The 18699-nt window shown below is 34.8% G+C and overlaps 1 protein-coding gene across 1 annotated transcript in view; it reads right to left on the bottom strand.

Annotated features, from left to right (window-relative positions):
- Window positions 1–18699, bottom strand: part of LOC107083661 (adhesion G-protein coupled receptor D2-like) — a gene marked incomplete at its 5' end in the record, with an annotated part of 108313 nt that overhangs the window by 78576 nt on the left and 11038 nt on the right. Inside the window, 7 exons of the mRNA XM_015373041.1 lie at window positions 11623–11743; window positions 13319–13434; window positions 13929–14062; window positions 14974–15127; window positions 15866–15968; window positions 18043–18146; window positions 18441–18567. Coding sequence (XP_015228527.1) covers window positions 11623–11743; window positions 13319–13434; window positions 13929–14062; window positions 14974–15127; window positions 15866–15968; window positions 18043–18146; window positions 18441–18567 — 859 coding nt within the window. The remainder of the gene's footprint in view (window positions 1–11622; window positions 11744–13318; window positions 13435–13928; window positions 14063–14973; window positions 15128–15865; window positions 15969–18042; window positions 18147–18440; window positions 18568–18699) is intronic.

The following is an 18699-nucleotide window of genomic DNA, read 5'->3' as shown; positions in this document are numbered from 1 at the left end:
AAGAAAGAAAGAAAGAAAGAAAGAAAGAAAGAAAGAAAGAAAGAAAGAAAGAAAGAAAGAAAGAAAGTCCATCTAATTTCTCATACTAATTTCTCATACCAAATACATATTTGAGAATTTGAATTTGAGAGTCTGCTTTTCATATATACATTTTCTTTTTTACTAATGAAAAAGTGCAAAAACAAAACATCAAATAAACGAAAGCAGGTCTTTTAATTTGCAGCTCATTAATCATAAAAAGATTTGCACAAAAAGTTTCCAAACTAAATTAATCAGTGACAAAACAATCTGGCAGAGAATTTCCAATCTCGCAATTTGGAAAAGTGCACAATTAGAAAAAAAAAAATATCAGCCATAACCTTGTATCTTTGTGTGAGCATGAATGAACTGAATAAATGGATCTCAAAAGTGGGTCTGTGCCTGCAAACGTGGACCAGCATTATCCCTGCTCTGCAGCTCTTGGTAGTCAGGCATTTGTCTGTAAGTGCACGCACAAATACATGGTGCAGCACCGCCATGACGACAAGGTGTATCCATCATGATAAACCGGCAGACTCTGTGACTGTCACTTGCAATCACACTTCAGTACGGTTCAGAGGACTTCAAAGTGAAAATGAATGGTAGTTCATTGATGTGAAGACTTCATAGATCTTCGTTTCTGTCTTCTTTCTCACTCTTTTATTTTTTGGAAGAGGACTGCACTCCCCCCCAAAAACCCCTTTCGTAGTGAGGATGGCTGTATAATTTATCAATCCAGCCCACCATGAAACACATGATTTAAAGGACAAATAATCGAGATAATAATTTGAAAGAAAAAACTAGCAACTAAGTTTGTAATTTTTTTTTTCCCCTATATACTGCATTTTTCTGATACTTTTTGTCAAATATATCAATTGCACATACAGATATTGTATATACATTTTTTTTTATATATACATTAGCAAATAAAAACAACAAAATAAAACTAAATATCTATGGTAGATATTTAGGAGTAATCTTAACCGGTTTTAAGAAGTGGACACTCCCAAAGTTAAAATGTCCTTCCATAATATCAAAGGAAACGCTAAACATTAAATTTACATGGAATGTGGTACATCATCTCTGGGGGTTAAAGTTTGAAATGAAAAATACAGTGTAATTGAAATAACTGACAGAACAAAACCGAACATTTATTATTGATTGACCTAGTAAATTCCAAAAGGGCTGAAATGTCAAACAAAACATAATAATGCCAGTGATGCAGAAGCTGTATCACTGGCAGGGTTTGCCTTTAATCTAGTAATGACTCAGTGTTTGCAAAAACTGGGAGGATCGGGCTACAGGTCTCCCTGCCTCTCTCCGTTTCTCCCTGCTCTGGCCCAGGCTCTGTTCTCACTCTCCAAGCTGTTTGATTGGCACATGCTTTCACCTAATGAGGGATAATTACTAAGTAAAACAAGTGGGAGACCACATCTGCTCAGTGTAAAAAGAAGTCCAGGCCCAGTGCAATCTGTCAGCCGAGGCTCTCGGGGTTGTGTGAAGAAAACGCTTTACCCACCTTCTCTGGCTTCTCGCCCCGAGACAAACCCACCTCCAGGACCCTCTCCCTCCACTCCTCCTCCAACACCAGACAAGAAGCAGATTAATAGGAATCAGCATGTGGCTGTAAACACTCAGCGGGAAGAGTGCATATCTGTGTGTGTTGACATGGATAGGAAATGACCCTGGGTATCTGTGGAGGGCTGGCCAGGGGCCACAGCAGGAAGGGCAAAAGTCCAGTAAGGAACGATCAACATCCCAATCAGTGTCCCGCTGCCAAAGCTGTTGTTCTCCATCTCTAGTCGCTGCTGTTTTGTTTACTTTCACACAATGCTCTACTGTAATGGTTGTAAAATACAAAGGTAGCCGCCCTGCTTCCCAGATACCTCACTGCTCATCAATCATCCATGCATGGGATTTACTCTTGATAAGAGGCCTCTGGATCACGTGTCTATAATTAGAGACAACTTTGTCAATGAATGGGAATAAAAAGGAAACATTGTGGTGTCTGGATAGGGGCATTTCAAAGCATTTACTTAAAAAAGAAACCTATGCTTAAAGAAATAAAAAATATATCATGAAAATCACTGGTGAATTTGTAGAATTTGTAGAGAAAAATTTATTTGGAGCATTTAAAATTTAATAATTGCAACAAAAAAAAAGATTAATTTAAAAAAAAATAGAATTAAATATACTATGATGTAATCACAGCTGTCATTTAACTCTGCATTAAAAAATTCAGCAAATAATTTATTAAATTAAATAATACAAGAAAACATGTGATCTATTTTCAAAGATAATAAAAGACCTTTATCCATAAAAATCATCTTAGAAAGCATCTGAGGAATGTTTATTTTGCTTAAAGTTGAAGAACCACAAAGAAAGCTGCTTATGTCATGTAAAGTGGTCCATACCGGACAGCTATTTAACACCCACACCCCTCTCTAAACCTGATCTAAGCACTTTGTTACCACCTAGGCACTAAAAGAGCCGCTCTGTTTTGCTTTCTCGCCCTACTCTGACCCAGTTCTCGCTAATTACCCCCAAAGTATACATCAAAGACGAGTAAATCCACGGATCTGCGGTGAAGCGGCAGGGTAAGGAAAACCAGGTCTATCCCTAACCTATTCACCCCATGCCATCACTGATATGGTTATTTAAGGTTGCGCGCACACACATGCCCAGAATGTCATGGAACACAAAAGGCAAGGCGGTGAACTTATAAACAGATCGGTCATTGTTTCGACACGGGTAATTTCTGGTGTCTGAGCTGTTCATGACACTGTCTGCGGTGCAAACTGGACGACAGCGAGGAGGGGATGTGGCGGAGTGAGGTCACGAAGGTGAGAGGCAGCTGATTGGATGCTTGCTCACTAACCTGCCTGCACACATGAATAAAAACAGAGACATACAGATCTGTTTATGACAAATGGAAAAGCGGGGAGGATTTTACAACATTGGATGTGCGGCAGGCAAGCAGAGTACACGCTTTCTAACACACATGAACAAACAAAGCATACACAGGTACGGCTTGGCAGAGGCAAAGGGCTTCGTTTGCTTTCTTATGACACAGTCAATTACTAAATTGAGCTGGCAGGTAATTCTTAGGCAAATAAATGCCGGCAGGTTTAACAGAAGAAGAGGTCTTAGAGGTGGTGGTGCAATGACAGGAATTCTCTCGCCATTTTTTTTCTTCTTTTTTTTTTACAGGAAGCCTATTATATGCACTTCTTTATTTTTGCAGGCCAGTTTTCAATAACCGGTCTCTCCAAGAGCAGTTCATTCCCACCAAAAGTAAAAGAAGTCAGTATTAGTTCACAGACATTGCTTTTACTCACAGGTTACTTTTTTCTGTGCTTTCTTTTCTTTTCATTCCTGAACTTAATATTTAAAAAAGATGACAATATAAAAAAGCATTGCATTTAAAGTTAAGCCTCCCTCTGTTTGGAAAACCTGAATTCAAAAAGCATTAAAAGTGTTTTGCACAGATTGTTTTCTTTAACCTAACAAATTTACTAAAGAAAAGAGTAGGAGACACAGGAAAAATCCACCCTATAAATATACTACTTAAAAAAAAAACTGTGCAACATCCTCATTATAAGTGCCATTTCAAAGAAGCACACTGGTAGTCATGGCTGACCTTGGTATTCCGTTTGAATATTGTTTTAATGCCGCGCCTGGTAATTGAGAATACAGCGCTAACGGTGGACTTTTCTTTCTTCTTTTGTTGTCTTGTGCAATTGGGGATGCAAACAATCTTGTCATGAAATTATTTGTTTGTTTTTTTAAACCCTGCTTTATAATTACCCTGTTAGACATAGGAAAACAATTCACTTTAAAACGAGACAAGACTTATACCATCTCAATGAAATATTTATAAAATAAGATTGATTTAAGTGAACTGGGCAGTGTGTGGCTCGTGGACAAAATTAACAGCTGAGAGTAAGAAGAGAGGAAAAATGTTCCTGCTGTTGTTCAAATCTGGATGAGAGGAAAAGGTTGTCTAAGAAAGAAACTTAACACCCTTTGGGTTTTTCTTAGCTGGATGAGAAGTACCAGAAAACTTCAAACTGTTGATTTGGAGTGAATTTAACCCTGCTTGAGAAAACTAACAGCTTTCCTAAGGTGTCATTAGTCAAACCTTAAGCAGGGCCTAAACATGCACTCAACTGTTTAAATCTCAAGATCCTTAATTACAAGATCAGAAGAAAATAATGGCTTTGGCACCCATCAGAACTGTTGGTAACCAAAGTCAGTCCAATTCAACTTAAATTAAGTTACACTAGGCTATTTATGTTATTATTATTATCATCAAAAAATATATAATTTTATTGATAAAAACTGTGATAGATTGTGGTATCAATGAATTACAATTATGATGCCTAAAAAATAAAATGGTGCGATTGTTTGTACTCTTTTATTCATTGTATATTCCAAAAGAGCTATAACTATTATCAATAAAAGTAATCAAAGTGTTTTTGTGCTATTTAGCAATAATAATAACCTCAGCTTTAAAGTAACTGTATAGTAAAATAGCCTATTTGATGACCATTAGTATTTGAAGCAGAGTATATGTGTTTGCAGAGCTTTGGCAATCGTGCCAGCCAGACTGCAACACATTTCTAAATCCTGTTTTTTCATCATTTCTGCTGTTATTGTAATACACAGTGTCACACACCTGGATTAAAATTAAAAGTTCAATATTAAATGGATTCTTATTTGATCTTTAATTACATTTCTATTTATTGATTTAAAGTTCAGTCAAACCCAGTTTATGATGCCATAAAATGCTAAAATAGTATCAATACATGCCAAGCCAAAGTCCTTAACTTTGTTGGAATTATCTTTAACATTCAAACCAGAGACACAAAATGGGAATAACCAATAATTATGTTTTTTTTGTTCACTTATTCCATTATAATAATATTATTAATATCTCTTTTCACTTCACTTATTACCTGGCAGTGTTATAACTGCTTTTTAAAATAGATTCCTTTTTTTTGTGGCACTTGTGGCCTTTATTCGTGAATGACAGAAATAAGGACAGAGAGAGAAAAGTCTGACACACGGACAAACGGCCCCTGGGGTCAGAAATAGAACACAGGATAATTGCGTTGAGGACCGTATAAATATAATATATTTATATAGTATATTTTATAAACTCATCATTTGGCATGCTGGATCTAACACTGAACCGTCTTTTACCCATATGTAATACTTAATAATGGTTTGCTTTCCAAAATTATCATATTGATAAATCATTTAGAAAATTATTTAAGCACTTTTTCTAAAGTTAAAGAAAACCCTAACTTAAAACTATTAACAATTAATCTCTATCAAGCACATAACATAGGCCATGTAATGAAATATGAATTTGTCTATATGTTAATTTTAACATGTTCACTTATTAGAAGGCTGTTTAGTGATTTTTAAAAGCAGTGTTTAGACAGTTTATTTACTTTAAGGTGCAACATTATGTACAATCTTGCATTTTGCACAATTTTAACAAGTGATATAATTAAATACAGAAAGGTTCAACAATTTGTGTTCAGTTTATCTTTAAATACAACAACAAAATCTTTACTGAAACACTTCCTAATTTTTTTAAACCAAATCAAGAACACAAATTAATTTTAAATAGTTAATTATATGAAGATATAAAAAAGTAATAGTATAAAGTAAATCATGGATACATGATACATAATTCTATTCTCCAAATACAAGTGATCATGCTATCATGTGTATCAGGCTACAAAGAACTGATGAAACCACCAACTAGTACAGTTTTACCGTTATATAACTCTCTAAAAAGAGATGGAAAAAAACACTCTTGCGCCATCATTTTAGATACCATAAAAGCATTGCTTACTCATGCTACAAATCTTCCAAACGGCAAAAATCAATAAGCAGAGCAACACTTTACTGATCATATCTATATCTTAGATATACTCTTATGTCAGCTGTGTGTGTGTGGGCGGTCTGAGTGTTGATACCCGTTCTGTGGTACTGATCTTATTCTAAATCTAATAAAAATACTTTTCAAAGTAAAAGTCAGCTAAAAAACTTTTCTATTTTTTATTGGAAAATGTCTAGCAGGTATGTGAATTGACCCCAGTGATCAAAAACAATCTCTTAAAAGAGCAAAAAAAGCACAGCAACTCTAAGACTTGTCGAGTATTTTAACTGCTAAAATTAAAACAGTTTAACTTTAAAGTCTGGAATAAATACACATTCACTGTTCTTTCTACAAACAGTTTTTTTTTTTTTTTTTTTCACAAAAGATCTTTAGCCCCGAGTTAAAATAATAAATTTCTCTTCTTAAGCTTTACCCAGCACCTCTGAAAAAATCTCATTATTTCCAGAGATTCATGAGGAAAATGAAAACTTTTGCAAATATGAGGAAATGGACATAAATGAAACCGAAAATAACTTTTCTTAACAATTCATCCTTCTTACTCGACATCCATAAAGGCACAGGGCTGCCCTCCTCAGGAAACAAAGCACAACAACAGAAAAAAACTGATTTCTGAATAGCATATTTCCAGTCAAAGTCAACTAACTTAGCTTCATGCGCTACTAACAACTTGCAGAATGCAAACATTAGCTTAAAGTTGTTTTTTTTATCAACTCTCCAACTTCCTTCACCTCTCCTCTGCTTCCTCACTTAATGTGTCTCCGAACCTCAAAGTTATTGATAGTTTAAAGTTATAGGCTAATAATAGGATGGACACTGCATGGCCAGGAGCCTATTATACCCAGATAATAGATGGTACAGGGATTTTGAATGACATTACCCCGAGATTGGATGACAAAGGGTGGAGGAATTTATAGCCTACCCAAAGAGCGGCCATTCTTCTCTTCTATCTCTTGCTGATAAGGAAGCAGATGAGGCATGACTGTATTTATGGTGAGGATGTTCATAAAAAAATAAATTAAATAATAAAACAAGTAGTGGATAAGGGCATAAAGTTTCGAGCTACTCAAAATGTATGCTGATGTTTGATTTTGATTAAGTAAAACATGACAATGGAGGATGATTTCTGACATCCACTGACATCTAGCAGGTATGGGTATGGATGCACCGGGAGACTGGAATCTAGGATATTTCAGCTTGATTGGTCCAAAACTGAGACCAGCTTTTATCCTTAAAAGCACCAGAGTTTTCTCCTGTGGTCCCAGCAAAACACTCTCTAGTGTGGATATTACATATAAAAAAGATGAAAGGTTACAGTAGTTTTCAGCATCAGGGAAGGGTTACTGATTTAGTAAAAGGAAGAACAAAGATATAACAAGCTTTTAAAAAACGTTTCAAGGTATACCTATACTGGCTAAAAGAGAGCAAGACATAAAGCAAATAAATAGAGAATATATATAAGTAAAAAACTGCAAGCTGTTTTTCTCTTTTCAATTTATTAAACTCTTTTGAAAATCTGACTTTTTTCATCTGAATATATAAAAGCCTGTTTTACAACAATTGGTCTGTCGCACAGACAATGAGACCAAGTCTCTCTTATTAAGATAAATGATCACATTTTGTATTTTGATTTTTAACTGTTAAATAGACACTTCAATTACACTAAATAAATGTCAGTAGGTTAAAGCTAAAAAGGAACCTGAAGACTGGAAATTAAAATCCGATTGGTTCATCCCTGCTGGATTTTCTGTTTTAAGCATGTTAATCCACAGGTCAACAAAAAGTCCTATAGCCTTAAAGAGAAGACATCCAGATGCTGTTTGATGTCAAAACTGAATGAAAGATAAAGAAATGGTTCAAAATAAAAAAAATGAAAATAAAGAGTTATCACAGTAGTGATCAGAACACCATAGGAAACTTCAATTTAGGTCATGAAATTTAAGCAAATTCTAACAAGTCCTGCAGGTTCAGGAAAGCAAACATGCATTAAAACCGGATCTATAGCGTTTACTCGTTAAGGCGTGCTCAGGTATTAAGAGCAATAACAACAGTGGGAATACTTTTTAGTTGTAAGGGTGGTGGTGGGAGAGATGAGTGAGCTGCATCAGGGAGAGCCATGAGAAAAGGCTTGTCAACATTATCTGTTTTATTGATTTTGCGATAAAAGCTTGCTGCTTAAGCTTTATGTTGCTCAATCTTGGTCCACCGAATATACAACCACTACAAGTTAAAAAAAAAAGAGAAAAGATACAGTTAAAAATCCAAATAAATTTATAAATCCAATTATTTTATAAGATTTTACCTGTTCCCGTTAAAGCTATTTGACAAACTGAATATGGTATTTAGTCTGCTTTTTATAACAAATAAATCAATGACGCCGAGGGCAGCAGGTCTTTATCAAAAGGATAGTGTTCTACTGTAATATAAGGTCTAATTAAAACATCTGAGGAATTATCAAGCAGATTGAGAAAATGGCTAATGTCAGCTGCACACATAGCTTTGCTGTTAACTTCATTCTAACAAACATGCAGGCAGCAAACATTCTGCCAAGTGCTGGTTAAATAATTAAAAGCTGGACTAACTGCCTTTACAGACTAAGAAATGCAAAATGTGAAGCAGGAGCAAAAAACATCCATTTGCCACATAATTTAGGAGATTATTACTAGGAGCTGATGTAGCAGCTAAGCCTAGTTTCACAAAGACAACCTTAAATAAGTGAAACAGTTCACATTAAGAAATTGGGATCAATAGCAAAGTTATCCTTTCATTTTCTGCAAACAATTTTTGTTGCACAGTGTTTATTATTGTCTGGCCTGCTTGTTCAGGTAGTAATATTTAATTCAACTCCAATTTAACCTTCACACCTGAGTCTGCACACCATACATTTAGTGAAAAGCCCCTAAAAGAATTGAAATTGTTCAATTTTCAGCAGCGCAATACAACAGGTTTACTGACAAACCATTTGCTGCCCTGTCCCCATCTGAAGCTTCCAATTATTTCTTTATTGATCTGAAAAAAGTTGTACAATATCTTTTACCAACATTTTTTTTCCCAAATAATCTGAAAAGTGTGGCATGTACTGTAGTTGCCATGAGTCAACAGGCCTTTGAAGAACAACAATACTCTTGCATTTAAATCTATATGGCTCATCATTCTGTTTCAAAATAAAACAAACACAAAAAATAATATAATATTCTATTGTTGTTTTTTTATATAAAGAAAAATGTATTGATGGGTTGCAGAAGCCAAATTATAATTGATGTTCACTTTTACCTTGGATTTTGTTAAAGCCCAAGTGAGCAAACTGTTTTATTCTGCTCTTACTCAATAATAGAGGTTTGGCAAAAATAGTTACTTGGCTAGAGGATGGAGAAGTTACCTCACCTGCACCACATAAAATGTTGATGCGTTTGGGGTCATAATGTGAATATTTGGTTGTTAAAATTAGGTTTATATATGCCTGTGGTTAAAAAAAAATCTAAAAGTTCAGGTCATCCAAATGAGCAGTTGGACATATATCCTTCAGAACACAGAGTTTTATGAAAAAAACATTAAAAAGTCCTTGTACTACTATATAGCTTAGTGCTGCAGAAAGTATTACTTTTTTTTTTTTTTTTGAAAGGTTACAAGTATATAAAAAAGAAAAACAAAGGATGTTGGATCCATGCTTGTTAACATTGGTTCAATAAAAGTTATCACTATAATAAACTATTTATTTTTTTGTCAGTAAGAAAATAATGCGAATATTGAGAATACTGTGTGGCCAGAAAAGAAAACATGGAAAAAAAGAAGAATATAAAATTGGAGTTAAAAGAAAACAAAGAAAAAAGGAATAAAGGATTCAGAGATGAAGAGCTGAATGGACAGAGCTGGTTAGAAATACGCACTCACATAGCAGTAATCCATATCAGGCATTAAAATGTTAAACAGTGCAATCCCACAACAGGAGCAATGTTAACCCCTCTGTGTTAATTATTGTTGAAATAGAAAAATATAATTAGATATGAAAGGGAAACAAAAACTATTTATGGCAAGCAAAGAATCTGACTTAATGATCAGAGCAAAGCTAAGACCTCTATTGATTCCCTGTTAAATATACAGCTCAATTAAAGATACAGCTGATTAAAAGATAACTACAACTTGCTAAACGAGATGCAGAGACGTGGGGGAAGTGCAGGAACCTGGGGTGTACGGCTACACTTAAAGGAATACAAGATATAATTCATCCTTATGAGCAGCAAACAAGAAAAAATTTAAATCACAAATTATTTTTTAACCAAGTACCTTTCTCTTAAAGAATGGATGGATGCTTAATGAAAATCGGGGTGACTTTTTAAAATACCCCTTCAAACAAAAACAACACAAAATCTACAGGATATAATGCATTTTTTTAATAATAATGTGAGCTGAAGAATAATTATGCTGGGCTTCATATACAAGATGATGATGACTTTACCGTTTTCCTGTTATAACGATTCACTTTCAACATTTTCCCTTTTTCCTTGACATTTGTCAAAAACAAATAAAGAAACTTGATACATTTTGAATCCTCTTGATGCAAGGAATTCAAAATTGCTAAGTTTAATGGAAAACCTGTTTGTGTCCTATTTGCGAAGAAATTGCTTAAATCATTTAAACTCTGCTTTAAACGTGGCATTTTTTTCTTCAATATCTAATTTTTTTCTTTGTTGTTTCATACAGCCTTAATGCTAACAGAAGAGAACACACATTAAATGGATCACATTGATCTTTCTTCTTTTATTAAACCGGGAACTTAAAACGTTTTAAAGGGGTGGCTTTTTTCTGCTTTCAACACAGCTTTGTACTGTTTATCTTTGACGAAGCACAAATAAATTTTTAAAGTCTAATGCTTGATTAGCAAAATGCTAATTAATTCATGAGAAATGCAAAATGTTGCTCTATCATATATGTTTTTAATAGAATGGAAGATGCTAGCCACATGTGTTAAGCAGCATTTGAATTAGGGCGCCTGGATTAAAAAGTAACGTTTTTTTTCTTGTTCTGGTAGTGAATTCATTTTACCAGTATGCTGTTTCCTGGATGGACATGAAGAGTGTCACAATATTTTGGAGCTACTGTGGCCAGAGATTGGATTTTCAACGAAAGCAGTGAGCTAAATCTGCTGTATTTATGCACAACATGTCAAAGTTACCGTACATCTATATGAAAGGTCTCAAAGATGCCCAGCAGAGAGCTGCACTGCCAACAGATGAGAAACTTAACTCTTAACCTTCAGATTTCAGATTTTTTTTTTTTTGGTATTAATACAAACGAATTTTAAAATCCAATATAATGTTTTCCTACTTAAGACATCTGATCTTTAATAATAATAATAATAATAATAATAATTGTGCAGTTATGTCTATTGCTGCTTTTACATTGAGTTCTGCTTTTTTTTTCAGGTTCAGAGATCTTGTGCAATCATAATAGCACAATATCACATGTAAATATAAATAAATCACATGTACGATGCTGAATTCATGGGAAAATTAAGCTTGTTTTGTTTTCACAGAGCTTTGACTATTTATTAAAAAAATAAATAAATCAATGTAAAACTTTGTGAAATCAATTATTATTTCTATTTAGAAATGCATTCAATCCACCTTTAGTGATTACTAATCGGCTGTATTATATATTGCTGTATTATATTAAGAAGAGAGTAAGCATACCTGTAGGGAGTTGAGAAGAATGAAGAGATAGGCCATAACGATGGAAAATGGGACCAAAACACCACACAACCACGTCAGTCCGAGGATCGGCAGCAACACCAACACTGCTTTCACTGCAGCCCTGAATGAATCATATAAGGAAATTAAACAATATTTGAAAATATGAGCATTAAAACACACATTAAAGAAAAAAACTTTAGGTGTACTAACTGATAAAGGACATGTCTTGGTAAAAATTTGCAAAACTGATTAAGTTGTGTCAACATATTGGCTTTGATTTCCAATTCAAATTAAATTTGCTCCAAATGTTTTCTCTTTTTTAGCCAAGAAATGTAGAATTAAGAGAAAAACTCTTACCTGGTTATTGATAGAGGAACTATATTTAAAACTAAAATGAGTAAAGCTTCAAATACACATACTATATTTTTTATGAGCTGATGCTAAATGAGGTTTATTAAGTTTGTCCTTACATGGATAAATATTTTTTTGGACTCAAACAAGCAGCAGCAAAAAATATTTACTCATTCTTTTCTGATTATATTAAGCTTGATTAGTACATCTTCCAGCTTGGACTAATATCCATCAGTTACATTTTCAACTCTTCATAGAGGAAAATTCAGCAGCTCCAGTAAGCTGCTTCCTCTATACACAAAACCATGTGGGCAAGAAAATCTGATGTGGTGACAACTTCCCACCCTCAATGTGACTTAATTCTGTTTAGAGTCAAATTAACTTCCCACTCAGGTGACTGCCAAACCGCAACAGCAGTCTGTGCGTTTGTGTGTTTGTGAAATGACATGCAACTGGAGCTGCTTTATTCTGTGGGCCAAAGCGTTCAAGTTTCCACGGCGGCTTGTCGTCTAGAGGTGCTAAACAGTTCAAGGGCTGCATTGAAAGCTCTCACAGAGCATCCACTGTCCTCTACAATGGAGCTAAGAATTAAAACATCAACATAAAATATACTTTTTATTTGGATTAACATCCGTTCTGAACACAACCAACATAGAGATGCATGCTATTATGTTTATGAATCTATGGGGACCATTCCTTGAGTATGTTAACAAGTCTGATATCTCACTTATTCCAGACCCCAACGCTTAAAATGGACATAATGTATAATATGCTTAAGTTGTCTGTGTCTATTTAGCTATTTGAATATGTTATGTATTTAGCATTTGCTCTTTAATGTTAAGGTTTTTGTTTGCTTTTGAATGTCAGTTTGTTTGTTTATATGTGTGGGGGTTTATTTTTCTTACAAAAAGAAAGCTGCACTTTATTGAGATATGTTATTTGTGATATTTTTGCTTAATAAACAAAGTGGAAACAAAAGATGAAAAAAAGTTGCACGATATTCAGCATGCAAATTTTTTTAATATGACTACAGGCAATGATGCTCTTAATACTTTCTCTGCATCAGATTTAAAAAGTGACACAGTACTTAGTTATAAACCAAAACATTTTAGAGATCCTAAAGAGAACAACATGAAACATAAGAGGGAGACAAACTGTATGAATATGAGGTATGAATTTTAGGTTTGTGTTCATATAATATTAAACAAACCTACTTAATTATAAAAATAAAATTCTGCAGATTAATAATAAGAAGAAAAAAAATGTGGATTTGACTCAATACAACGTTACCCTGGGCGCATTTATTTTGAAAAGAGGACAAATGGTGCCTCCTAGTGGTCACTACCTGATTTGCTCATAGGCTTGTTCAACAGGACTCAGACCCAAGGCAAGCATGATGGACCTTCTCTTAGCTGTGGAGATGGTGATAATTACCACTCTGGTCAGAACCAAGATGTTGACCTGGAAATATGCAAAAAAAAAACATTAAAAACAAACAAACAAACAAAATGATTGAGTTATTTTCCATTTTGAATTGAGAAAGCTTTCTGGATGGGAAAATAGACGTCCTAAACTTTGAAAACAAAGTCAAGTGGTTTGCTTTTAAGTTTTTTGGAAGTTATTCTATCATTTGTCTTTTCATCACGACTGTGAGAAAGGTAAAAATAATCTGAGAATCAAAATGAAAAGAAAAAAACACAACATTGAATAGTATGTCTTTTCTTGTGGTATTTCAGTTAAGGAAAAAGGGCAAAATTATAAGCTATCATTAATCTAATTTCAGAAATAAGGTTTAAAAAATTTATATTGCAAACACTGATCAATCTGTTGAATATCTAAAAGAACAAACAGTTTCTTATCTGTCAAAAAATCTAAACACCATGCTTTTTATTTTATTTGTTAATTTTTAGCACTGAAAAAAAAACATTAGAAACTATTTAAAAAAAAATACTAACCATTATGATGAAGATAACAGGTCCAACAAATCCCCAAATGATGCCATTCTGGACACTGAGCCAGCAGTAGTCATCAGCTGAATATTTACCAGAGGCTGATGCAAGAGTGATGGTTACTATCAGTACAGGCAGACCTGGGAAGGATAAAAAGATTAAAACTAATTCAATTAAACTGATTTTTTTTTAAAGATCCTAATAAAAATTACAAACATCTGTGGCAATGGAGTCTCTAGTCCTATTTACCAGATTGTTTTTAATCTCAAAGAATATCTACTTAAAACAACAGTGTGTAACCTTTGACCCAAGTATGATGTTTATTTGAGACATGAAATGAGTTTTCAGGTCAATATACAGCACTTGGTTCTTTTCAATGCTCTGGATGGCCTGCTCTTCTCAGAAACTTGCATATTTTATTTTAGAGGATCGGATCCGTCACTGAATGAGATATTTGACTCATAGTCTTTCTGAACTCCCCTTAAACACAAGAGTTAACAAAGCTAAAAGCTTGGTATTAGCTAATAAAACAAATATGGCACTTGATGTGATAAGAAATTTTATCCGCTGTAATGTAGGAATGTAATCTAGAAGAGCGAATGTGGCCTTTACTTTACTAGTAACTCCATTACTTGGTTTTTGATGGTCCAAAATGTTCTGCTATTAGAATCCAAATCACAGAGAGAGACTGTTTATCTTTGCAGAGTTGTCAGTTGCAGAGCACTCGTGCTCAGATAATGTTGCAAATACCCGGTTTGATCCCCAGAGGCTCCACTGTGGGTCCCTGAGCAAGACCCTTAACCCCTGATTGCTCCCCAGGTGCCACACAATGGCAGCCCACTGCTTCCCAAGGGAATTGGTAAAATGCAGAGAGTTAATTTCCCCATTGTGGGATAATAAAGGGATTTGCATATATTACATGTATACTTAAGACACCAATTTTTTTTGTTTTTTTCCTAGCAGAGGCACTAGACCTTTTACAAAAAACACTTTTCTATTCAAAGCCACTTTTCCAGCCACAAAACAATAATCATTTGCAAAGCCACCGTACCCCAGCCAATGAGATAGTAATACTTCATATGATGAACCTCGCTGAGGTTGACTGCAACTACTTTGCTCCAGAGCAGCAGCCCTTCGACAAGCATCCAGCTAAAAGATGCCATGAAGAAGAGATGGAGCAGTGCAGCTACAAGTGTACACGCCACCTGTAAAATAAACAAAATAAAAATACCACTAATAAAGAGAAGTGTTGAGGCTTTCACATGTCATAGCAAAGGTTTTCTTTGTCCAGATAGATTTTTGCTAAGAATGAATATTTTCACTAAAGTTAGTCCCATAAAAAGCTCATTAATGTCCATAATAATATGGCTGATATAACATGAAATATAAATACAAATTCAAGTCATGGCTTTCTAAATGCAGCTTATTTTGGGCTAAAGATGTAGGAAAATATATAAAGCATGTAAATCACATTAGTCTTCCAAACAAATGAATGATGCTGTACTGTTTGGGGTCTTACTGTGGTAGACCTTGTTAAGTGCTGAAATAACTAACAAGCATCCTCTCACCCTCAGGGTTTAATCCAGTCTTGATACAAAGAGCAGGAGTTCAGCTGACTGTGCGACCACTGCAGTTACTAAGCTGACTGTTCTATTTCTTTAGATCTAATCATTTAGCAAAATCAGCTGTTTTCTATTCATTTTTAAATCTCTGCAACCTCAAAGATTTTATTTGGTTCATTCCACCTTCCAATAAACATTCCTTCATTATTACCAAATAAAATTAAAGTACACATATAAAGAACATCAGCTCCATAACAGTATATTCTCCAACTAGCAAACTTCTGCTGTCTCATTTGATTCACTTTTTCATAATCTGTCCCTAAGAGCGACTACATTACTCACAGTAAATAAAAGAAGATTTGTTTATAGCCTGTACAGTACCTTGTTGTGAATGGCTGAGCCACTGCAGAGCAGAATCACCTGGGCACAGATCAGAGCTATGAAGAGGTTTTTATGGATGGAGGTCCTGTCTGATTTAGGGATGCTATAAACAGAGAGAGGGATGTTACAGAGAAAAACGTGCTGTGTGGCTGTATCACATCACATGGCTGCTGATGAAATTTGTGAATTCAAATAAAAGGTTTTTCTAGGTTTTGTCTCCTAATAGATCCCCATTAGATGTATAAAAACAGCTCAGAGGATTGTTGTAAACCTGTAATCTTTTTAATATCACTCCTCTTCTAAATAATCAACCCCTCTAAGACAAAATAAAAGAACGGATAAAACAAAACAAAGAACTCTGATTATGTGTGGATCCTGAAGATAAGTCTCAAAGCATTTATTGAAACATCTGATAAGGATATGCAAAAAATATTCCAAATAATTACTCTATTTTAACAGAAGATTTTAGATCTATACCATATAGTTCTTAGTGAAGAAAACAATGCATGCAAAACAAAGCAAAATAACAAGAGACACAACTGAATTATCCCTTTAAAATAAAAAGTTTGACAGTAGTTTTACTCTGGAAATCACTGTTTTCAATTTTTTGACATCTTAGGTTTTCTGTCTTCTCTGAGTGTGTAATGTAACATAGAGCTCTAAGTCACTGCTCACTAAACTGGATATGATAAATGTGTCAGATGATCCAACCTTAATCCCAACTCGTCCATATTGCACAATATGCTTTTGGTTAAAGCTCCCTGCACATCACATACTGACACGATGAGGGAACCATTCTCGTAATTTATTGATTTCCAGGGTAAATGACAGGTTGTGAACATTGTATCACATGACCCACAACAATGTTTAAAACATTTTTAGCCAAAAAATGTTATTGCAGGACAGCTTTAGGAGTGTACGTTAACAGGGATGGGTTAGTGCTAGTTTAATGGCGTGCAGTTAATAGAAAATGCTTGAGGTTTTTGCAATTACCTGCCATGCACCCAACATGACAGGTTTCGACCTGAAAAGCTTAACCAAGCGTCAATTTTGACGCCTTGGAAGTGAGAATGCATTGAATGATCATAATGCAAATTATGAGGTCACCATGTCTTCATAATAAATAATCAGATGCTATGTATTGTCCAACTCTTGGTTTGACAGGTAACCCATAAAAATTTTTTTTCTTTTGATTGAGCATTTTGGCAACAAAAAACTCCCTGCAAGGACCAACTGAATATAAAGTCTCAGGGATCATTATATTCTTTTCAAGAATAAAACAGCCAGACTGCATTAAACAGTATCTTTGCTGACAACATAAATGCATCAACAGATTAGCAAAAATTCTGTTAGATAGGTAGCAGTCATTGCTTTGTTCCTGCTTCATTTGTTTTTAGAACCGCCATCACAGACATAATCAAACTGGAGCAGAATAAAACTGGGACCCCCAAAGTATTATAACACACGTTTGCACTTCACCTCACATATGCGTGCAAATGCTGTGGTGCCTGGTACTAAAACATCAATTAAAGCTCAAAGATTTGACCCAATTAGACTAATGTCAGCACCAGTACTTCACACCAAATAAATCTTACAGTCTCTTTGCTAATCTTCAGCTCTGCCCATCAGTGTTTTATCCGTGTGATGAGTTAAATGAAGATCATACTGTAGACTGTGTTAAACGACCTGCTGCCCTCTGAGCTCTAAAGACATTTATAAATTGTCAGGGCAGCACCTCTTCTGCTGATTGAGATCCCTGTGTGACTCTAATGTTAATTATCAGCTGCAGTTTTACCCCCATAAAACCTCTAAGCAGAATCACATGTAGACAGCAGCAATTACTGCATTAGAACAAGTCAATACTGACAGAGCTCTGTAGGACACAGGGGGCGGAGCTAAGGTCCAGTATGTCATCTAATGCCAGTTGATACTTCAGCTTAATTAAGCTACTCTTCTGGAGATCAACAGCATATCATTGTATCTAATGGGACTAAATTAAATAACATAAAAATCCCTTTCATTATCATAAATAATCAATTAAATACTTTAATCCACACATTGCAATAAGGGCCGGTCGATAAAATTTTTTTCTAAAACTAAACAGGTCAGACATAATGTCTCTTTGTTATCATCTGCATCTTTAGTAAACAGTTAAGGAAAATTGACTAACTACTCACTCCAGCACAGTGAAGAGCATCAGGGTCACCACTAGTGCGCAGAGAGAGGCGCCACAACCAATGAACGTAAGCTTGGTCAAAATAAGTTTTTCTTCAGGACTCCACTGAAACAAAGGAACAAAGATGGAGATTTGTATGTAATGTGAATCTTTCAAAGATTTTCTTATATTGTTAGTGAACATTTTCTTTATTTAAAGTGACAGAGTTTTTTTATCACAAGTTTTTTACACAATTTAATTTCCATTGGGGATTAATAAAGTACACATCAGTTAAACCAAACTAAATTAAACGTCCCTTCTATGACAAAAGAATGTGTTCATGAGTGGTCCTCTAGTTTCAGCTACATGTGTTTCACATACACAAAGATATTTACCTCATTAAAATATTTCAGGTTTTACCTCGGGTTCAAAGTAGTTCATCAGAACAGCAAAATTGGTTGTGTGGTTACACAAACAAGAAGTGACTCCAGAGGAGACAGAGATCACAGAGCAGCCATCACTGGACCAGCTACTGGTATGGCTGTGCCTAGATAACACAGCATTGAGACAAAAGGAAATGCTGATTAGTTGGATGGATGGATGGATGGATGGATGGATGGATGGATGGATGGATGGATGGATGGATGGATGGATGGATGGATGGATGGATGGATGGATG

The sequence above is a fragment of the Cyprinodon variegatus genome, unplaced genomic scaffold (genome assembly GCF_000732505.1).
Source record: "Cyprinodon variegatus isolate N-32 unplaced genomic scaffold, C_variegatus-1.0 Scaffold80, whole genome shotgun sequence".
In the NCBI taxonomy this organism is placed as follows: Eukaryota; Metazoa; Chordata; class Actinopteri; order Cyprinodontiformes; family Cyprinodontidae; genus Cyprinodon; species Cyprinodon variegatus.
This window is presented reverse-complemented; position numbering and strand designations above follow the sequence as displayed.